The 24,076-nt window shown below is 42.9% G+C and overlaps 1 protein-coding gene across 1 annotated transcript in view; it reads right to left on the reverse strand.

Moving 5' to 3' along the window:
- The window catches only part of man2a2 (mannosidase, alpha, class 2A, member 2), a 70,977-nt gene that overhangs the window by 14,630 nt on the left and 32,271 nt on the right, over positions 1–24,076 (reverse strand). The window contains exons 8-17 of the mRNA XM_063071032.1: positions 21,626–21,803; positions 21,029–21,231; positions 20,174–20,356; positions 15,871–15,985; positions 10,394–10,461; positions 7,513–7,678; positions 6,068–6,298; positions 4,122–4,244; positions 2,979–3,093; positions 817–950 (exon numbers count right to left, since the gene is read on the reverse strand). Coding sequence (XP_062927102.1) covers positions 817–950; positions 2,979–3,093; positions 4,122–4,244; positions 6,068–6,298; positions 7,513–7,678; positions 10,394–10,461; positions 15,871–15,985; positions 20,174–20,356; positions 21,029–21,231; positions 21,626–21,803 — 1,516 coding nt within the window. The remainder of the gene's footprint in view (positions 1–816; positions 951–2,978; positions 3,094–4,121; positions 4,245–6,067; positions 6,299–7,512; positions 7,679–10,393; positions 10,462–15,870; positions 15,986–20,173; positions 20,357–21,028; positions 21,232–21,625; positions 21,804–24,076) is intronic.

The raw sequence follows: 24,076 nt of genomic DNA on the forward strand, positions 1-24,076 counted from the left end.
CAGAAAATTGTGCAAAAAACAGAACAAAAAACATCCAGTGAGTGGGAGTTCTGTGGGTGAAAGCACCTTGTTTATGAGACGTCAGAAGAGAATTGTCAGACTGGTTCAAGCTGATTGGAAGGCCACAGTACCTCAAATAACCACACATTACAACAGGATCTCTCAACACACAACACATCAAACCTTGAACTGGATGGGCTACAGCAGAAGAAAACCACACCGAGTTTTACTCCTGTGGTCACTTTATTAGGTACACTTCTGTACCTAATAAAGTGGCCACTGAGTAGATTTGTAGATCCTGGTCCATTTGTCCCCACCATGTTAACTTACATCCTTGATTTACTCCACAGCCCATGAAATGTGCATTGGTTGAAAAAAAAATGGCTATCAATGCATTTATAATGTACCTGACAACATGAAGACATTTTAGCATGCTTCACACAATGAATTACGATTGAATGTCAGTGAGGGCTTTGCAAACACAGCATCATTAATGGCCCTTAAACTGTGACAGGATGACTAAGTAGGTAATCTGTATTTGATATTAATCACTACCACAGAGTAACCATCTGCTCTTCAGTTAATGTGACAGAACTGTCAAATCCAGCTGAAGTAATACCAAGAGACAGATGCAATCAGTTTCAGTACACCTGCTCACAAGTGATACTTTTGAAAAACAGCTAACAGTTAACTGCAAAGCTGGAGCTTTCATAAAAATAAGCACTTCGTTTAGTTTTCTACCATCCATCACATGCAGCTTTGCAGGACAGTGGATGAAACCACACAGATTATGTAATAACTTTAGGTTGGAGTTACCTGAAAGCCATTCAGATCAGTGAAGAACATGTCTCCGCTTTCGATACCAGTGGACAGTCGCATTGCCAGCTCCCTGTTAACCTGGTCATGAATGTCAACCACTATGGAAACATCCAATGAAAGCCCTTCAGCTCCTGTCAATACAATAAAGTGTGCCAGGTTATCAATGAGCAACATTTAACAAAGCACATTCTAAGCTACTGACTGGAACCATTCATTTCCATCAATGTCTGCCACTAATCAAACTCTGCTCACCTCATCTCCTCAATAAATCCTATAAGTTGATAATGCTGAGTAGAATCAGGTTTAGTATCACACACAAAGGTGATGAAATGTGCTGTTATTGGCAGCAGTACAGTGCAGGCATAACAAATTACAGAAAGTTAGAATAAAAATAAATCGTATAGAAGAGGAATAGTGAGGGAGTGCTAGTAGGTTCATGGTCCATTTAGAAATCTGAAGGCAGAGAGGAAGAAGTTGTTCCTAAAACATTGTTTGTGTTTTTTCAGGCTCCTGTACCTCCTCCCTGATGGTGGAAATGCTGGTGAGAACAATTCAGATTTATTTATCACATGTACATCAAAATATACAGTGAAATACATTGTTTGCAGCACACCTATGTTGTGCTGGGAGCTACCTGCAAGTGACACCACACATTCCAGCACCAACATAGCATACTCCCAATACTTGGCAGAGTAACACATGCAACAAAACTAGCAAATTAAGTACCTTTCCTCCCTTTCACCCATGCACATACACACAGTACTCTAGGCAGAAAAAAAACAGCTTGCACAGTTCAAGTTTAAATGTCATTCAACCACACACACGAATACAGCCCAACAAAACAGCATTGCTCTGGGGCCAAGACGTAATAGACACACACAGTCACACACAGCACATACAATTATGATCGCAGAAAAACATAATTACAAACAAAAAGTCTGAGTGTCATGGTGTGTAGATTGCTGGTGCATAGATGTTGGCCTGAAGCCATATTTTTGCAAGAACATCCCATAGCAGTTCCTCATATCATGCAGTTGCAGACAAACGTAATCCAGCTTGTCCTCCATCAATCGAACACTGGAGGGGCCAGATCCAATCCAGTGGCACACAGCCGGCTCCAGCATTTCCTTCCTTAGCGGACGCAACAGAAAGACCAGCGGCACAAATGAGGGCCTGGTCTGAATCCCAACCGAAGGTTATGCAGCTCCGCCATCAGCCTTGCTAATAAACCAGCCGAGTTCCTGGCTGAAGCAGGTTGCAACAGGGTGTGCACCAGATCTAGCTCCACCGTTATCCAGCAACGCTGCAGTACTTGATGCTCTTGGTAACCAGCAGTCTTAACAACATAAGGGGAGTAGGCTACTTGATCCTACTATTCAACCTCATCACAGCTGACCTACCTCAAGCCTGATCTGCTCTTCTGTACCACTTCCCTCAAGTTCTCAACTTCCTCATCTTTCAGGAATCTATTTACTATTTAAATACCTTCAATTATCTCACCTCCACAACCCTGGGGTAGAGAAGTCTGAGATTTATCACCATCTGGGACAAGTTCTTCCTGTGAACATCAGTTTTAAAAGACTGTCCTCTTTCATTGTATTTGCGTATCCTCATTTGCGATTCTGAGTGAAACATCTCCATGTATGCCCTACTGTTCCCCTCAAAGGCCAGAGTCATACAGTATGGAAACAGTCTCTTTAACCCAACTTATCTATGTAAACAGTTTTGCCTGGTGATCTAATCTTATCTGCTTGTGTTTGGCCTGTAGCCCTCTAAACATCTCCTATCTATGTATTAGTCTAGATGGCTTTTAAATGTTGCTGATGTGCTCACCTCAACCACCAGCTCTGGCAGCTCATTCCAAACGTGCACCACCCTTAGTGTGAATAAGTTGCCTCTGACACTCCTTCTAAATCTCTTGCCTCTGATCTTAAACCTATGTCCTCTAGTTTTCAATACCTCTTCCCTGGTTTTCATGTGTATTCAGTAAGGTCACACCTCATTATTCTAAATAGCAAATAAAATAAACCAAAGTTTTTCAGCATTGTAGGACATCACTTTCAATCCAGCAAATCTCTCCGTATCAGCTACTATTCTTGTCCCTCCTGGGAAACTCTACATCATGAGAACATACTAAGGACAAAGAAAGGTGCTTTTACCTGGCAGCTTGTAAAGACGAATTATTTGGTGAAAATGCCGATAGAAGCTGATGACCTCAGAGAACAACGGGCCTTCTGTAATGCGTGTGATTGGAGTCTGCTTGGAAACATAGGCCTGAAATCAGAAACAAGAATACACAGCAATGAAGTGAAAACAAATCAAGCTGCATACAGAAGCATTTACATTGCTGGTATAAGGGGCAGCTGTTATGAGTGCCAGGTGGTTTCATTCCTGACACCACGACTGCCTGATCAGCCTCTCAACACATTCCACCCTCCTCAGTAAATTCAATTCCTTTTCACCTATTCCTACCTCCCATCACGGCGTACAGCACTCCTGGGTTCCTGTTGACCTACATTCCGCCTCGTTTGAATTCGTCCACCATGATGCACACCGACATCTCCTTAAGTCCCCTTACAATGGCCTGTTCCACGTTTTGGAACGGAAAAAACCACTTTTATCATAGATAAGAGGGGTAAACCTGAGTGTATTTTGGTAGACAGCCTTAAAACAGCCGAAGATTTGGAGGATTCCAGGGCCATGAGCACGTCAATGCACCCATGGACGAGCCAGAAACACCTGTGTTCCTCCATCCTGGGAACAGAGGACCCAAGCTGGGCAGCTTGAAAGAATTCACATTAGTGAATTCTTTAGGGTTGGGGGCCTGTGAAGGGTAACGTAATTGGTGGAAACGTACATAATTCACATCTGCCGACATTGAGTTGGGGTTTCACTTTAAGAGGCTGGTCTGACAGAATGATGAAATTACATAAATGGTTTTTAGCTTGCTTTGAGTTCAGTTTTTTGGGTCCAATAAATGAGTTGCTACGGCTTTTCTGAAACATAAAATGCCTCCGCTGTTTTATTTGCGAAAACGTATAGACTCCGAGGAATCTCCAAGAAATGTTCAATGAATCTAGTCAGTCACAATCTTTCTACATATTGAATATAATTTTTTCCATAATCATGAGATGAGCATTTTTATTCTAACTAAATGCCTTAACAGTGGTTTACAGCTTTGAGCATTAGATTTCTCAGCTGTTAAGTCAGGGCTTCTATAACACTCACAAAAGGAATCCCACAAATAATAATGTCTCTCCAGCTGCTTTTAAGAACTGAACTACTGTGAGAAAACCTCATACCCTGGCTTCACCATCAGGTAGGAAGAGATACGCGCCACTCTTATCTTTAAACTGCCGTGTCCCGTACCATACAAACTCCATCCGCACCTTCTGCTCCTGCTGGTCATCTTTCCTTTTGATGTTCTGGAAAGTAAACAGCAGAGTTAAAGAGAACATGCAGGTAAACAAACAGGATGGTCACATTCCACCTGACCTATGCCAGGAACAAAGATAAAATGTACTAACATTGTTGACTGAAAAAAATGCAAACTTAAATACCTACCCAAGGTCAGCCTCCAAGTAGTGAATATGTGAACTTAAACACGAGGAATTCTGCAGCTGCTGGAAATTCAAGCAACACACATCAAAGTTGCTGCTGCGTTCACCAGCAACTTTGAAATATGTGAACTTATTTTGTTTTGCAAACTAAACTTTTCAACACAAACATAAGCACTAAAAACATCATCATGGACAGTTCCGAGCCTGGCTACAAAGGGAGGAAGGTTAGTCATGGGGCTAGCATCCCAACCCGTAAAAACCTAGTGCTACAGAAATGCCAACAGAAGCCCCAAAGGCCTCATCTGGGGGAGAGGAAGGACCTTCACTCAGAAGAGGTACGAAGCTGTGTGGTGAAAGCCGTAAGACCATGGATGTCACAGGGTCAATCTTCTTTCTATCATCCAGGACCACGACAATTGGAAAATGGCAAGTGCAGAATCTCCAGGGAAAGCAGAAGAGACGCCAGCCGAAGATGCGGCCTTGAAGGTGACATCAAGAAGATGGGCTACACCTGGGGGCAACTTGAAACACTGGCCCAGGACAGAAGACTCTGGTGACCTGCAATCAGCAGGTTATGCCCCAGTAGGGGTGATGGCCTTAACTAATGAACGATTGTGACGAAAATACACATAAATTAAGATGTTTGCTGGCCTGGGCTAGCATCAGTGGCATCAGCAGTGGTTTGCCACCTGTCCTCAGGGGAAGGAGAGATAAGGAACAATGAAGCAGCATCTGGAGATGTGTAATGAGGGGACGGGAGAGAGAGCTGTCTGGAGCGGCTCCCCCTTTGAACCCTGAACTGTTTGAAGTGATGGACAGGCGATACCCCAGCAGGGGGATAAAAAGGGACAGGTTCGCTAAGGCAGGACACACACGACACCCGAGGTAACGAGACCCTGGAAGCGGCGTGCCTCTCACAAGTCGGTGAGAAGCTCTTGGACGGCTGATCGGGGGATCAGCCTTAGACGCACAGGGTGGAAAGGTACGATCAGCGGGAACCCGGTGTGTGTCCATCCTCGCTTGGGTGCTGGGTTCACTGCAGAGGATCGACCGCATCAGGAGGAGGGGTCACAGTCGGTGACCTCAGGTGACATTACAAAGGACCCGCCCGAAAGCTGCTTGTGAGTAATATCGCAGGTCTGTGTGTGGAAGCCGTTTTGAATGATCAGTCGTTCTCATTCTCTCTCTCCCTCCCCCCACATTGTCCATCGCCATGGCAACGATTACTGCGAACTGAACTAAATTGGACTGAACTTTGTGTCACTTTGAAATTGGTCATTTACCCCTAGACAACGATAGAGCTTGATTGATGCTGTTATCTTAATTCTGTGCACATGTGTGTTTATCATTGCTGAACTGTTGCATTTATTATCCTTTCGATTACAGTGTTGCTTGTTTCTTTAATAAAACTTTCTTAGTTCTAGTAATCCAGACTCCAACTGAGTGATCCATTTCTGCTGGTTTGGCAACCCAGTTACGGGGTACGTAACATGATAAACACCAAAATGCTGGGAAGTGCAAAATAATAACAAACCCAACAAAACAAGTTACTCAAATCTCTCAATCCATGTGAAATGCCTTGCTTTTGGTGGGTTCTATTACATGCTCATCCAGGCAATTGTACACATTCCTGATTTATTCCTCAAATTTATGCCAGTGATATTCATTACTTCTGGACTCAGTCCTACCTCCATCAATCCAGTGACTCCATTAAACCACACTTGCATATGCTGATTTTCAATGAAGAAATCATCGGTTGAGGACTCCAGGATTTTCACACTGAATGGCTCCTTCTTACTCACAGTTACATCTCTGTTGCGCAGGTAGATGGCCACGTTGGAATTCACTGGTGTGTTAAATGATTCAGACAGCTGGAACACAGCTAGCCCCAGAGCAGGGAGCCAAGCAACGAAGGAGACCTGGAGTGAAAATCAGAAGGGCATTAGAGCAGATTGCTTATACATGTAATTCTGTACTGAATAAAGGGGTTTCTCACCATCTGTTCTGTCTGAGTGCTCAGCATGTCACATTAGCTGATTCACAGATGCAGCTTGACCTGCTGAGTATTTCCAGATTTTCTACCTTTATTATAGATTTCCAGTATCTTCAGTGTTTCTTCTCTCACCATTAGTTTGATTCCGCAGTATGAATAACTAGAGGAATCATTGCATTACTTATTGGACTAGTACTATTTATAGGGAGTGGAAGAGAGATTGTAGAATGTAGTTAAAACACAATCAACTATAGCCTGAAGGTTGACCGAAAGTCTGGAAGTTGAAGCCGGATGGTCAATGCCTAGAGACTGGAATTGGAACACTGCCTGTGTGTGGGTGGATTGAAGAGAAGTGAGGGGCTTGTTTTGCTGTTGTTATTTTGTTGCTTTTTGTGCTCTGTGCTGTTCTGCCGAACATCATAGACATCTTATGTTGGTATCAGAATGTGTGGTGACACTTGCAGGCTCTATGTTTTGAAGTACATGTGATAAATATACAAATCTAAGCGTAGGTGGTTTTCTGAACTGGTAATTTATTTCATAATGGGATCTGGACATAACTGGCAATGGCAACAGTTACCGGGTACTGCTGAAGTTCATGAACTTGGGGCAATTAGGAGTCAACTACAGTGTACTGGAGTCACAAATATGTCACCAATTTTCTGGGCTGAACCAAATGTTCACGCTTATTGAAACAAGCTTTTGGATGGAATTCAAGACTTATTAAACTATTTGAAGTACATTTTCTAACTGCCATTTGAACTCATGAACATCGACTGATAGCATAAGACACTGGCTGCTGGTTCAATATCTCAACCACTACACCACTATACCCCAAAGCAACATGCTGAAAGAAACAGTATGCTTTTGGCAAACATATCCCCAGCATGTGCCAGAGCAGAGCTAAGCAATTGATTTGATGTTTAACTACAGTGCCACATGAAGCATTATTTTGAGAATTCCATGGAACTACTCCACAAATTATCCACCTACTCAGCTCTTTAGCCACTACATGGCACTATCATGTGGTGCAAAGGTCCAAATAGATCAACAGGAATATTTCACACACTGATCATTATACTTTACTAAGTTTTAAATACAAATGGATTTAAATTGCCACCATTTCACACTCTTCATTACCTGGTATGTATCGGCTGCCATGTCAGTTGGCGATTTCCACACTGCACTGATCTGTGTGGGAAGATTGCTTCCATCAATTAATGTAACTTTGACCCGCGGTGAAGTGGTAAGAACAGAAATCACACAGAGACGCTCTTGTTCAATAGGATTGAATACAACCAGGTACCTGTTAAACATATAAACAGATTAAAGTATCTAACCAACTTGAGACTCTTCGCAGAAAGACAAATTTATAATGACTGACAATCTCAGGATGTCCTGAAGTACTCTAGAACCAATAAAGTCTGAACATGAGAGCGGTTGGAAATCCAGAGCAACAACACTAAATGCTGGAGGAACTCAGCAGGTTGGGCAACATCTATGGAAATAAATAAACAGTCAGCGTTTTGGACCAAGAACCTTCTTTAGGAAAGGAAGGGAGATGGAGTGATACAAGGCGGTGAGTAGGAGGGGAAGGAGTTCAAGCTGGCAGATAATAGGTAAAACTAGACCAGGGGAAGGTGGGTCGGTGGGGGAAGGGGATGAAGTGAGAAGCTGGGAGGTGACAGGCAGAAGAGGGTAAAGTGCTGAAGGAATATGATAAGAGAAAGAGAGTGGACTATAAGAGAAAGAGAAGGAGTGGGGGACACCAGAGGGAGATGATGGGCAGGTGAGGAGTCACTGTCATGTCTGTAGAAGATAGGTCACCTTCAGTAAACAACTATTCTTTACAATTGCACTACATCTATTTTCAGTATTACAGAAATATACAAAGTGATAGCAAGAATTTTAATGGATATTTCAAAAAGCATAAAAATTTTAAATTTAGTACTGGTCCATAGAAAGTAATTTTGGAAATTAATAATTGAATGATAGTAATGAGACAGCAAAACTTCACTGTGGAAGGTGCAGGTAACTAGAAATGGTATTTATTGGGAACTTGAGGGATGACTAAAGGGAGAAAAGTGGTACTATTCAACATGTTGGAGCTGCACACTGACTGGTCCCTAAGTTCTCATGGAATAAATGAACTAATCTTAATACATTGTTAATGTATAGAATTAAAACACATGCAAAGTTTCCAATAGATTGGAAAATAGCAAAGACAGCAGGGGAAAATACAGGCTGCTTTGCTTAAAATACATCATAGGGAAAATGTCAGAAACTATTTTTAAAAGACAGGCAAGGCACCTGAGAAATTCAAGTAATCAAGCAATCATTGTGGACTTATGAAAGAGAAATCACATTGCTCCAGTTTCTCATAGTTCCCTGAAGTAAAGCATGCTGTGAATATAGTTGAAACCAGTGAACATCTATATTTAGATTTCCAAAAAGAAAGCATCAAAAGTTATTGCAGAGAATAATAGACCTACATTGGCATGGACAAAAGATCAGCTAGCTAAAGGGAAACAGATGCTGGACACAAATTACTTTTCCTGTTTGACAAGACATAACAAGTGGCATGCAGCATAGAGCGGTGGGGGCGGGAATCCAATGGTGCTCATCCTGAGCTCCACAAAGTCGTCACACCTGCTCAAATTTACCACTGTTTAGACACAATCATCAGAAAAAGCATGCTACAACAATCTTCTACGTTCTAAGGAATAAAGTCCTAACCTATTCACTCTTTCCTTATAACTCAGGTCACATTCTTGTAAATTTTCTCTGTACTCTTTCAATCTTACTAACATCTTTCCTGTAGGTAGGTGACCAGACTGCACACAATACTCCAAATTAGGCCTCATCAATGTCTTGTACAACTTCAATATAACATCCCAACTGCTGTACTCAATACTTTGATTTAGGAAGGCTAAAGTGCCAAAAGCCTTCTTAACAACCCTATCTACCAGTGCCACCACTTTCAATGAATTACGGACTTGTATTCCCAGATCCGTTTGTTCTATAGCACTCCTCAGTGCCTTACCACTCACTGTGCAAGACCTACCCCGGCTGGTCCTACCAAAATGCAACACCTCGCACTCGTCTGCATTGAATTCCATCCAACATTTTTCCATTTGATCCTGATCTCGCTACAAGCTCTGACAGTCTTCCTCACTGTCTGTTACACCCCCAATCTCGGTAGCATTTGCAAACTTGCTGATCTAGTTAACCACATTATCATCCAGATCGTCAACATAGATGACAAACAACAACAGACCCATTTGCCTCATTTCTATATACTCTGTGTCTGTCTCCTGAGTAAATATAGATGCAAAAAAAAATCCATTTAAGATCTCTCCCCCCCCGCCCCCCTCCAAAATCTCTTTTGGCTCCACACATAGATTATCATTCTGATCTTCCAAAGGACTCATCTCTTAACTCATCTGCAGAATCCCTTAAGATTCTCCTTCACCTTGCCCGCTAGGGCAACCTCATGTCTTATTTTAGCCCTCCTGATTTCTCAATCAAGTGTTCTCTTACATTTCTGATATTCCATAAGTAAAGGTTCTGTAAACCTGTTACCTTTACCTTTTTATTCTAACAGCCACATACAAGCTTCTTACTCTCAAAATTTCACTTTTGAGGGCCTCCCACTCACCAAGTACAACTTTGGCAGAAAACAGCCTGTCCCAATTCACACTTAACAGATTCTTTCCAATACCATCAAAATTGGCCTTTCACCATTACTACTATCTGCACCTCTTTAGGAGGTGAAGCGGAAAATAAATACAAGTTCTTTAAAATGGATTCTCATCAATGATACTATCCTCAATCTAAAGCATGCAGATCAGAACATCAGTATGTTTTCATTTGACAACCTGCTACTACTGCCATATTTTTCTTACATCAATAGTGAGTGTATCTCAAAAGTACTTCTCCGATGCTCACCACGATATCTAGACGAAACATGCTGTATGCAAAATATGCAAAACTCATTACATTAGTTGCTGTAAATTTATACCTGGGAAGAGATGCAAGTTTTATCACCGTTTTCTCTGGTAATGAATCATGATTTTGCCGTCTGTCATCCTGAAATGAATAAAAAGTCATTATAATTCCCAAACACAACAAAACTAAGATAACTCCAGGTTATTTATAAACACTTGCTCCACCACGTGTAAATTTTGACAGACTGTAGCTTTGATCTGAAGGGGGGAAGAACGAGTACCACTTCCTCCTGTGGTATCTGACCCCAGAATGGCAATTTAATCCATGAATGGGTTATGCTTTTCCCAAGAGGAAGGAGATGTCAAGTACGAATGCCAGTGAACAGACTCACCTCGGTACATTGACTGTCTAACGCAAGAGCAATGGGAAATTGCAGCGGAGTAGAAGAACAAGGAGAAATGACAACTATCAGAGGAGCTTGACTATAGCTGTGCCTTTGGATTTGTTGCAGTCTTTCTTGCTTGATGTGCAGAAGTGACTGAGGTACAGGCTCCAAAACAAAACAAAGTTAGATTATCAGGAGCAAGGGTTGATCTGCTGTTCTGCCAACTCCAGTGTAAACTTTGGATAACTCAACAGTAAGCAATTCACTAGTCTCCAAAAGAACCCGAGAAGCAACAAACATATCTGGCCCAGGATGAAGAACGGGGGAAAAAGACACAGAAGTGACAAGATTTATAACTAGTTTTACAGTATTGATGAAAAGCTATTGAGTTAGCCTGAAGAATCAAATATAATCCACAAAACAAGCAACAGGCCCTTCGGCCCTCAATGCCTGTTCCGATCATGACATTTAATTAAATCAAACCAATCTGCCTGCTCACAATCTATACCTCTCCATTCTCGGCACGTGTCTACATGCCTCTTAAACACAACTATCATGTCTGCTTCCACCACCATATTCCAGGCACCTACCACACTTTATAAGAAAAAATCTTTAAACTTCCCCTTCTCACTTTTAAGTATGTCCTCTAGTATTTGACATCTCTGCTCTGTCAAAAAGACTGTCTCTCTGTCTGATCTATGCCTCTCACAATTTTATACACTTTGAGAGGTTTCCCTCAACCTCCAATACTCCAGAGAATAGTCCAAGTTTGTCCAACTTTATTTCTTTATATACTTCTGGACCAAGTGCAAGATTCCATTTTTTGTTAGTGCACATCAGCAAGTCACGTTGTAGTTGTATAAAACTTTGACTAGGCCACATTTGGAGCTTTAAGACTCATACGGCCAGATTTGGGAACAGATTCTTTCCAACTGTGATAAGACTGCTGAACGGATCCTGACCCAGATCTGGGCCGTACCCTCCAAATATCCCGACCTGCCTCTTGTTTTTTTTTGCACTACCTTACTTCCCATTTTTCTATTTATGATTTATAACTTAAATTTTTAATATTTACTAATTTTAACTATTTTTAATATCTTTAATATTTAATATTTGCAATCCAGGGAGTGTGAAGCACAGAATCAAATATCGCTGTGGTGATTATACGTTCTAGTACCAATTGTTTGGCAACTATAAAGTATAAAGTATTTGGAATATTGTGTGCAGTTCTGGTTACACTCTATAGGAAGGATAAGGTGGCATTGGAGATGGTGCAGAAAAGTTTCACCAGAATCTTTCCTGAAAGAGGGTATGACTTAGAAGGCAAAGGTGATCAAATTTGGCTTGTTTTCTCTGGAGACTAAGGAGTGACCTCACAGAAGTACTTATATAAGATTACACGAAGCATTGGTAAGGGGGATAGTCAGAGCTTTTCCCTCAGGATGGAAATGTCAAATATTAGAGGACATGGGTTTAGGATAAGATAGGTGGTGGTAGAAGCAGATACAATAGCAACACTTAAGAGGCATATGGATGCACACGTGAGCAGGCAGGGAATAGAGGGACGTAGACCACATATAGCAAGCTGAGATTAGCTAGATTGGCATAATGGTTGGTTCAGACCAGGACAAATGCATTGTTCAATGTGAGCCTTCAAGTAGTAATCAAAAGTAAATCCTCACTGACTACTTTCCCTCCAGGACAACTGGATCACTCCCTTAGGTGCATTTATGTACAGCAAGATCTTCAATGTACACATGGCACAATTACAACTGGACCTAAAAAAGTATCCAATAGAGACTTCTCAGGGGTAAACACTCAAAATTGTACGGAAATAGTCCTTCCAATCGTCTTCAGCAGGATTCATTTGCCATAAGGAGAGAACAGTTTGGTAGAGATGTGGAAAAAGTCTGTTTATTACTGAAACACGAGACAAAACTGAAATCTGAAGAGCACTTACAGCTACCTTCACCTCCAGATGTAATTTCTATTTGAAGGGTATTATGAGCACTGGGGTCTTCTTGCAATTTTAAACTGTGCTCAATGTTCTTCCCTCAGAGATCTGCCATTCCTGTCACCAGATTACTGAAGTTTCACTGAACATGTTCTTTGATAAGTACTTTATTCTTGGGCAAGGAAACCAAAACTGCACATCACTCATGGTACGGTCCTCTAAAATTGCAATGGGAGCTCATTACACCTTAATGTTTTATTATTAGAGGGTTTAGTTACAGGAGTAGAGGTCCTGCACGATCACTTCCCGCAGCTGCAGGTTCTTAGTGACGTGTGCAATTTCTTGGAAAAGTGTGTATGGAACCGACGAAATAGCAGAGATACTTAATGGGTAAGTGCTTCAGTATTCAGTACGGAAAAGGACCTTGGCGATTATAGGGATGACTTACAGTGAACTGAAAAGCTTGAGCATGTAGATATTAAGAAAGATGGAAAGCATCAAGTTGGATAAGTCACTGGGACCAGACGAGATGTACCCCAAGCTACTGTGGGAGGCAAGGGAGGAGGTTGCTGAGCCTCTGGCAATGATCTTTGCGTCATCAGTGGGGCCAGGAGAGGTTCCAGAGGATTGGAGGGTTGCAGATGTTGTTCCATTATTCAAGAAAGGGAGTAGAGATAGCCCAGGAAATTATAGACCAGTGAGTCTTACTTCAGTGGTTGGTACGTTGATGGAGGAGATCCTGAGAGGCAGGATTTATGAACATTTAGAGAGGCATAATATGATTAGGAATAGTCAGCATGGCTTTGTCAAAGACAGGTTGTGCCTTACGAGCCTGATTGAATTTTTTGAGGATGTGACATTGATGAAGATAGAGCTGTAGATGTAGTGTATTCAGCAAGGCATTTGACAAGGTATGCCATGCAAGGCTTATTGAGAAAGTGAGGAGGCATGGGATCCAAAGGGACATTGCTTTGTGGATCCAGAAATGGCTTGCCCACAGAAGGCAAAGAGTGGTTGTAGACGGGTTATATTCTGCATGGAGGTTGGTCACCAGTGGTGTGCCTCACGGATCTGTTCTGAGACCCCTGCTCTTCGTGATTTTTATAAATGACCTGGATGAGGAAGTGGAGGGATGGGTTAGTAAATTTGCTGATGACACAAAGGTTGGGGGTATTGTGGATAGTGTGGAGGGCTGTCAGAGGTTACAGCAGGATATTGATAGGATGCTAAACTGGGCTGAGAAGTGGCAGATGGAGTTCAACCCAGATAAGTGTGAGGTGGTTCATTTTAGTAGGTCAAATATGATGGCAGAATATAGTATTAATGGCAAGACTCTTGGCAGTGTGCAGGATCAGAGGGATCTTGGGGTCCGAGTCTATAGGACACTCAAAGCTGCTACGCAGGTTGACTCTGTGGTTAAGAAAGCATACAGTGCATTGGCCTTCATCAATCGTGAGATTGAGTTTAGGAGCCAAGAGGTAATGTTGCAGCTATATAGACCACTGGTTAGACCTCACTTGGAGTACTGTGCTCAGTTCTGGTCGCCTTACTACAGGATGTGGAAACTACAGAAAGGGTGCAGATGAGGTTTACAAAGATGTTGCCTGGATTGGGGAGCATGTCTTATGAGAATAGGTTGAGTGAACTTAGCCTCTTTTCCTCGGAGCGGCAGAGAATAAGAGGTGACCTGATAGAGGTGCATAAGATGATGAGAGGCATTGATCATGTGGGTAGTCAGAGGCTTTTTCCCAGGACTGGAATGGCTAGCATGAGAGGGCACAGTTTTAAGGTGCTTGGAAGTAGGTACAGAGTTGATGTCAGGGGTAAGTTGTTGTTGTTTTTGTTTTTTCTTCCTACACAGAGAGTGGTGAGCGCATGGAATGGGCTGCTGGCGATAGTGGTGGAGGTGGATACGATAGGATCTTTTAAGAGACTCCTGGACAGGTACATAAAGCTCAGAAAAATAGGGGGCTATGGGTAACCCTAGGTAATTTCTAATATAAGGACATGTTTGGCACATCTTTGTGGGCTGAAAGGCCTGTATTGTGCTGTAGGTTTTCTATGTTTCTATTTAACATATATTCTATTTTCTGTTTTGTGCAAAGTGGGTGATCTCACAATTTTCCACATTTTACTCCAATTGCCATGCTTTCAGCCTCTTCACATCCACCAATGTTTTCCACAATCCTATCCAATTTAGTACCGTTAGCAACCCATTACTCCATCCCACCACCATTAAACACACATCACATCACCTCCTGTCACTTATGAACATACAATCAATTTATGTACACAATACTAATACATTGTTTTTACAGGATTGCTCCTATATTTGTGTACTTCACAATTATAGTTTTTGAATGCTGCATCAGATCCATAACAATCATTTTGCTCTCCTTTACACTCATTTACTAAAGAATGACAATAAACCATCTTGAATGTTGAATCTTGAGAAGTGGAAATGTGAAATTTCTTCCTCTCAGCTAAATCCTTGATAGAAATCTTGGTTAATCAGGGCAACAGGAACCAATAGTTGTAGTACCCCATTAGTCCCAGACTGCCAAACTGAAAAAGGCTCATTTAATCCCACTGCTTAATTTATACTGAATGACAATCCTTATTCCATGTGAGTTTACAGTCCTAGTGATCACTGATCAGAACTCAATTCCTTCTGCTACCTGTCGGGTGTTTGTACGTTCTTCCCGCGAAGGTATGGATTTCCTCTGGGTGCTTTAGTTCTTTCTCACATTCCAAAGTCGTATGGGTTAGGGCTAGTGAGTTGGGAGCATGCTAGGTTGGCCCTGGAAGCATTATGATACTTGCAGGCTGCCCACAGCACAACCTTCACTGATCGGTTATACAACAGTGTTAAAATGAATAGGCATTCTGTGAGGCAGCACTAAGTCAGGTACCAATGTACATCAACCCTCCAACACTGGGGTTAAATCAATGAATCTCTGTAACAATACAGTACGTGAGATGCAATCTAAAAGAGACAACTCTTAACAGCTAATTCCTCTGATCAGAATAGCATTGTGTTTTTTGGCATCACTCACAAATCAGTTTTGTACTAATCTGCAATGAATTTCTCAATCAAGATACTGAACTCAGGGCAAGAAATAAACTGAACCTTTGAACAACTTTAGTTTATCTCTGAGTTTAGCTTTGTTTTCAAAAGGGATAGTTTCCAAGTATCACAGGTTTAACTTACCATCTGTAAGAAAAGGGAAGATTCATCGTATTTGTAGTCATTTTTGCTCTCAAGTACCAGGAAGTGAGCTGCATTAATTATCACCCGTTTCAAATTCATAAGGGAGTGAAAGAGCCTGAAAAGGAAGAACACTCATGTTTAGACAACATTCCATCAAATCTTGGCAAAAAGCCCTTGCACTTAAGCAGCACAATCATCTAATCAAATAACCAGTAGCTCTTGTAATCACTGGCAAATCTCATGTTTATATATTGACACAGCATTTCCACAGGTTTTCTCTAAACCCCTCAGATTTGGCTCAAAGAGTGAGAACTTAAAATAACATCCCTCTGAATTAACTTAGCAAGTGTAAACTACTACAATGGGCGTCATAAACCAGACCAACTATCTTACAGATCAACAGGAATATTTATATACTTTGCTATTTATTTCTGCTAACAGCAGCCCAGGACACCTACAGATATTAATTTCACGGAAGTAAAAGCAAGCTGAGCGAATTAATCACTGATGATTAAGATGGCACCATGGAAGATGGGTGAGAGTCGCTGGCAGTTCATAAGGCAAGAAATACAACTAAGTACTTTATTAATAACACTGTCACTGAAAAACGGTAGCCTCAAACATTGAAGAGACGAACAAAGGCGAGGCTGACCCAAGGGTCGAGATATGTGGGTGCAAGACAGAGTCAGAACTAGGTCGAGGCACGTTTGAGGAGAAATGATTGGAGCAAGGTCAGGATATGTTTGAGATGGAGTTGGGGCATGCAGAGCGGAGGAGTTTCAGAGCCTGTCCAGCTAAACTGAGAGCAAGGTCTGATCGATAGAGGTGCTGGGCCGATTTGGAAAGGTCAGGTACAGGCCGAAGTGGGGCGGCGGAGTCCAGGGCCAGAGCATATGGAAGTGACAGGGCTCAGGTCCTAGTGTGGGAATGACCTGATGTTTGGACAATTTAACTACTGGGCCAGATGAACTGAAATGGCAGGTTTTAGGACTGGAGGCAAAGGTCTAGCCAGTCACTCGGTGCTCCGTGACACTTGCTCCACTCTCCACGGCACTGAGGCTGAGGCTGTGAGACAACTCTGGCTGCTCCGGGCTGAGGCTATGGGCTTGCTCCGGGCTTTGTGTCTATGGACTCACTTTCATTCTGAATGCTGTTGGTTGCTTTTATTGTTTGCACAATGTGTGTGTGTATTTTTTCCCTCTGTGCATTGGGCATTTGTTGGTCTTTTTTTTAAAAATAGGTTCTTTTGGGTTTCTTGTTTTGTGGCTGCCTGTAAGCAGCCGCATCTCAAGGTTGTACAATTTATACATACATTGATAATGAATGTACTTTGAATCTAAGGTAAAGATTAGCTTCATTTGTCACTTTTTTAAAAAAATTCACTCATTCATGGGATGTGGGTGTGGCCAGCTGAGCCAGCATTTATTGCCCATCCCTAGTTGCCCTTGAGAAGGTGGTGATGAGCTGCCTTCTTGAATTGCTGCAGTCCCTGAGGTGTAGGGAGCCCGCTAGAGGAGTACTGGCATCAGCGCTGGACTTTGGGACGGAAGGTCCTGAGTTCGAATCCAGCCGGCTCCTGTACATGCTTTCCATCCGTGCTGGGTTGAGCGTCGAGCTAGCAACTCGACCTCATATAAAAGAAATTGCCTGCTACAGAATCATCAACAGCAAAAATTTGATGGCCTATGCCCTCCTGTGAGTTTAAAGGCAATTTCTTTCTCTCTCTCTCTCTCTCTGAGGTGTAGGTACACCCACAGTGCTGTTAGGGAGGGACTTCCATGATTTTGACCCAATGATAATGAAAGAACAGCGACATCTTTCCAAATCAGGATGGTTAGTGACTTGGAGGGGGATTTCCAAGTGGTGGTGTTCTGCTGTTCTCGTCCTTCTAGATGGTAGTGGTCATAGGTCTGGAAGGTGCTGCCTTAGCACTTTGGTGTGTTGTTGCAGTGCATCTTGTAGACAGTACACACTGCTGCAACTGTTTGTCGATGGTGGAGAGATTGGATGCTTGTGGAAGGGGTAGCAGTCAAGTGGGCTGTCTTGTACTGGATGGTGTCGAGCTTCCTGAGTGTTGATGGAGCTGCACTCATTCAGGCGAGTGGCCAGTATTCCATTACACTCCGGACCTGAGCCTTGTAGATGGTGGGCAGGCTTTTGGAGTCAGGAGGTGAGTTACACACTGCAGGGTTCCTAGCCTTTGACCTGCTCTGGTAGCAACAGAGTTTATATGGCTAGACCAGTTCAGTTTTCTGTCATTGGTAACCCCAGGATGTTGATAGCAGGTGATTCAGTGATGGTGATGTCACTGAATGTCAAGGGACGATGGTTAGAGCTTCTCTTATGGGAAATGGTCATTGCCTGGCACTCATGTGGCTCGAATGTTACTTGCCACTTGTCAGCCCAAGCCTGGACATGGTCCAGGTCCTGCTGCATATGGGTGTGAACTGCTTCACTATCTGAGGAGTCATGAATGGTGCAGAACATTGTGCTGTCATCTGCAAACATCCCTACTTCTGACCTTATGATGGAAAGAAGGTCATTGATGATTAGCTGAAGATGGTTGGTCCTAGGATACTTCCCTGTGGAAGTCCTGCAGTGATGTCCTGAGGATGAGATGATTGACCTCCAACCACTTCAACCATCTTCCTTTGTGTCGGGTATGATTCCAAACAGTGGAGGGTTTCCCCCAATTCCCACTGACTCCATTTTAGCCAGGGCATCTTGATGCCATACTCAGTCAAATGCTGCCTTGATGTCACCAGCTATCACCCTCACCCCACCTCTGGTATTTAGCTCTTTGGTCTATGCTTGGACCAAGGAGGTGATGAGGTCAGAAGCTGAGTGGCCTTGACGGAATCCACACTGGGCATCTGTAAGCAGGTTATTTCTGAGTAGGTGCTGCATGATAGCACTGCTGACCCCTTCCATTACTTTGCTGATGATCGAGAGGTAATTCGCCGGGTTGGACTCGTCCTGTTTCTTGTGTTTAGGACATACCTGGGCAATTTTCCACATTGCCAGTTAGATGCCAGTATTGTAGCTGTACTGGAACAGCTTGGCCAGTGGCACAGCAAGTTCTGGAGAACAAGTCTTCAGAATTACTGCTGGGAGTTTGTCTGGGCCCATAGCCTTCGCAGTATCCAGTACTTTCAGCCATTTCTTGATATCATGTGGATGAACCAGACTGGCTGCATACTGACATCTGGGATGCTGGGGACTTCTGGAGGAGACCGAGCTGGATCATCTGCTCGGAACTTCTGACTGAAGGTTGTTGCAAATGTTTCAGCCTCATCTTTTGCACAGGTGTGCTGGGCTCCTCTATCTCTGAGGATGGGGATATTTGTGGAGCCTCCTCCCCCAGTGAGTTGTTTGATTGTCCACCACCAATCACAGATGGATGTGGCAGGATCACAGAGCTTAGATCTGATCCGTTGGTTGTGGGACCACTCAGCTCTGTCTACTACTGGCTGTTTATGGTGTCTGGCATGCAAGTCGTTCTGTATTGTGGCTTCACCAGGGTGATGCCTCATATTGAGGTATGCCGGGTATTGTGCTCGGCATGCCCTCCTGCACTCTTCATTGAACCCGGGTTGATCCCCTGGCCTGGTGGTAGTGTTAGAGTGGGGATGTGCTGGGCCATGAGGTTACAGATTGTAGTTTAGTACAATTCTGCTGCTGCTAATGGCCCGCAGTGCCTCATAGATGCCCAGTCTTGGGCTGCTAGATCTATTCTAAATCTATCCCATTTAGTACGGTGGTAGTGCCACACAACGCGGTGGAGGGTTCTTCAATGCAAAATCGGGATTTAGTCTCCACAAATACTGTGCGGTATACTAATACATGTACATCAAAACATACAGTGAAATGCTTCGTTTGCAGCAAATCAAATCAGCGAGGATTATGTGGAGCATCTGCAAGTGTCACCATGCTTCCAGTGCCAACAGGACCACTACTTACTAATCCATGCGTCTTTGGAGTGTGGGAGGAAACCAGAGTACCTGGAAGAAACCCCTGTGGCCACCGGGAGAATGTATAAACTCCTAACCCCGATCTTACAGCCAGTGCTGTAAAATGTCATGCTAACTGCTAAAAATACTGCTTCACATTTCACCTTGGGGTTCCCAAACCTTGCCTCCTGCCAACCTGATCACACATGCCTCACATCAAGGTGACAGAAACTATATGAGAATGTGGACTTTAGGGTTAAAAGTAGAGTGATGGGCTACCAAACTAATATTTCCTGATAGTGCGTTAATTGGAAATGATAGTCTCATTAAAAGAAGCTCCTCGCAGCAAGTACCTGAGCCCATAGTCAACAACCACTACTTCTTTTGAGGTGCCTGTAATGGCATCATGGTGCTGGAATAGGCCTATGTTCCGCCGGGCTTCTGTTAAAAAGCGATAATCGGAAACCGGGTATCTCATATCCACCCCAGAGTGCCGAGCATGATTCAAGGCCAAACTGTACAGTATCTCTGCTGCTCTGCAATAAAATAACAAAGTTTACAGAAGGCTGATATGAGTTATTTACCAAAACTACTCTTAAACACCACATGATCATATTCCTGCCCAAACTTCTGTGCTGTCACTAATTACAAATAAACTTTTAAAATATAGAACATAATAGCACAATACAGGCCCTTTGGTCCACAATGTTGTGGTGACCTTTTAACCTACTCTAGGATTAATATATCCCTTCCCTCCCACATATCCTCCATTTTTATATCATCCATGTGCCTATCTCAGAGATCCTAATGTATTTACCTCTGCTACCACCCCGGCAGCACCCAATACTGTGTGTTAAAAAATAAACACCTCTGAAATCGCCCCTATACTTCCCTCCAGTCACCTTAAAATTATGCCCCATCATATTAGCCACTTCCACCCAGGAAAAAGTCTCTGGCTGTCCATTTGATCTATGCCCCTTATTATCTTGTTTACCTCTATCAAGTCACCTCTCATCACCCTTCGCTCCAAATTCTCACTTATGCTCTCCCTATATTTTCCTCTCATTTATTTTCTCGTTTTTGCTCCTTAACATCTATTTAAATTGTTCCTGTAAACAATTTCTCAAGACATTCTCATTCCTTTTCATTGTGAATATGAAAGCTCCAAGAGCAGAAATGTGTGCAGATGGCAAGTAGAGACTTCTTACCTGAGGTGTGATTCCAGCACTCGATCCAGATTCTTATAAAAAGGTCTGGAAGTAAAACAGCCACTCCAATAATGGTCCTCACGATCGGCATAAGTGAAGAAGTCACCACTGAGAACTGGATAGGATGGAGGCTTACTGCCAGGGCTAACACCATTCTTCTTGTAAACAGCATCAAAATATTCAGACAGGCTTCCAAACTGTACCTGGAAGGCAAGGACAGAAAGCACTTTATTTCTCTCTGAAACTCTCCTTCCCAATTTTCTCCAGTCTCTCTAGACAGACTTCCAACTTCAATCTACTTCTACAGGGGCCCTCCAGTACCTTTTCCAGAGAACATAATTCAGTATTACAGACTCTACAATAATGGAGGCTATCATGGTTGAGTCTAATTTGTCCTCAACCAATTCCACGTGCTCCCAGCTTTCCGTAACAGCACCAAATGGCAGACGGAATCCCAGCAATTCCTCCTCGGCTAACCAGAACCATGACAACCAATGTCACAACCACTACAGTGGATCACAAATCTAGAGCTGGAGACTAGAACTGATCCAATGGAATCTGGCCCAACAAAACTTTCCTTAAAGAAGGCGCACTTACTTGCACATGAAGCTCTGGGTGAGAGTTCATGTAGTTGAAAAGTTTCTCATAGTTATGGAACTGCTGGTCCCACTCCATTGCTTTGTCATAACGAAAGTCATCTCCAAGTGGAATCAAAACGACTTTGCTTTTGTACAGCATGGACTTCTTCCGGTATTGATCCAAAAGTAAGTTTGCTCTGAGCCAAGGGAAAGATGTCATGAAACAGAATCATCGGTGTGAAGGAAAAACATCAATATGTGTCAGCAGTAATAAACATAATAATAAGGCATCCGTTAGTCTTGCGAGACCATGGATCTGCGCCTGGAAAGTCTTCACTCTCCAGGGCGCAGGCCTGGGCAAGGTTGTATGGAAGACCAGCAGTTGCCCATGCTGCAAGTCTCCCCTCTCCATGACACCAATGTTGTCCAAGGGAAGGGCATTAGGACTCATACAGCTTGGCACCAGTGTCGTCGCAGAGCAATGTGTGATTAAGTGCCTCGCTCAAGGACACAACACGCTGCCTCGGCTGGGGCTCGAGCTCACGACCTTCAGGTCGCTAGTCCAATGCCTTAACTACTTGGTCACGTGCCCACACTAGTAATAAACAAATTGGGCTATAATCAATCAGTTCTTCTAAGATGGCACCAGAGAGTGGTGACTCTGTGTGAAATGAACATTACCACACTTCTTGCACTATTTATTTACTTATACCATAAGATCATAAGATATAGGCGCAGAAGTAGGCCATTTGATCAGCCATTCAGTCATGGGCTGATCCAATTCTTCCAGTCATCCCCACTCCCCTGCCTTCTCCCCATACTCTCTGATGCCCTGGCTAATCAAAAACCTATCTATCTCTGCCTTAAATGCACCCAATGACTTGGCCTCCACAGCCACTTGTGGCAACAAATTCCACAGATTTACCACCATCTGACTAAAGTAACTTCTCTGCATCTCTGTTCTAAATGGACGTCCTTCAATCCTGAAGTCGTGCCCTCTTGTCCTAGACACCCCTACCATGGGAAATAACTTTGCCATATCTAACCTATTCAGTCCTTTTAACATTTGGAATGTTTCTATGAGATCCATCCTCATTCTCCTGAACTCCAAGGAATACAGCCCAACAGCTGCCAGATGTTCCTCATACGATAACCCTTTAATTTATTTTTAAAACATAAGAGATTCTGCAGATGCAGGAAATCCAGAGCAACACATACAAAATGCTGGAGGAACTCAGGTCAGGCAGCATCAATGGAAATGAATAAACAGCTGAAACTTCGGGCCAAGACCCTTTGTCCCCATGAAGGGTCTTAGCCCAAAACGTCAAAGGTCTATTCATTTCCATAGATGCCACCTGATCTGCTGAGTTCCTCCAGTATTGGGAGGGAGGGAGGGGGAGGGAGGGAGTGAGAGAGTGAGTGAGAGAGTGTGAGTGAGAGAGTGAGTGTGAGTGTGTGCGCTTGTTTTTTTTAAAAAAACATATTCCTATTGTAACTTAGCATTTTTATGTACTGCTGCCGTAAAAGAACAAATCGCACGACATATATTAGTATCAATGTACCTAATTCTGATAAACCTGACAATGACTCAATCACCTCAAAGTCGAAATCAAGCTTAATGTCACGTGCACTGGTATATGTATGCACTGGTTCAATGAAAGGCTTATTTGCAGCAGCCATCTGAACAACAGCAGAAATGTAACAAGTATAGTCCTTTGGTACCACTGCTTTAATTATCATTTGCTGTTATTCAGATGACTGCTGCAAATAAGCCTTTCACTGAACCAGTGCAGACATAATATTTCTTGTCAACTCTGCCATGGACTGTCCCAAGCCCAGCTGCAAAAGGAGGAGGATTGTGCATGGGGCCAGCAACCTCATCCTGTAAAACCCCAGAGCTACAGAAATGCCAGTAGAAACTCCAAAGACCTCAACCCAGGTCCAGGATAGAGGACTCTGGCAAGCTGCTGTCGACAGACTATATAGGAAGTGTGATGGGCTTAAGTCATATTTCTTGTCAACTTTTCCCAATACAAATTCCTATGTCTAAGTTTATAATGTCAAGCTGTAATTAAATTCTTCTGCTGGCAGAGGTGTCATAATTGCACCGAATATCAGGTAAACAAACAACCCATTTAGATTGGCAGATTCCAATATGAATGTGAATACAAAATTTAATAATGGAATCATATACAAATAAAGGCAAAATTGCATGTCAATCACATTATTTCTCAGTTCCTGTCATCAGCTTTCAAAACATTCACACTTTAATTTGTGCCACGTAGCATCGTAGTCAAATTAAATTACATCTTTGCTCAAGCTTCAACTATCTATAACTACAGAGGCAAAAAACTGTACAAGGCTATACCGGTCTTGATTCCATGTGTACAGACTTGGGAGAAAAGTAGTGGATACAGCCCAGTCAATCACAGGAAAAGCCTTGACCACCACTGAGCACATTTACCAGGGG

Source organism: Mobula hypostoma, chromosome 18, assembly GCF_963921235.1.
Source record: "Mobula hypostoma chromosome 18, sMobHyp1.1, whole genome shotgun sequence".
In the NCBI taxonomy this organism is placed as follows: Eukaryota; Metazoa; Chordata; class Chondrichthyes; order Myliobatiformes; family Myliobatidae; genus Mobula; species Mobula hypostoma.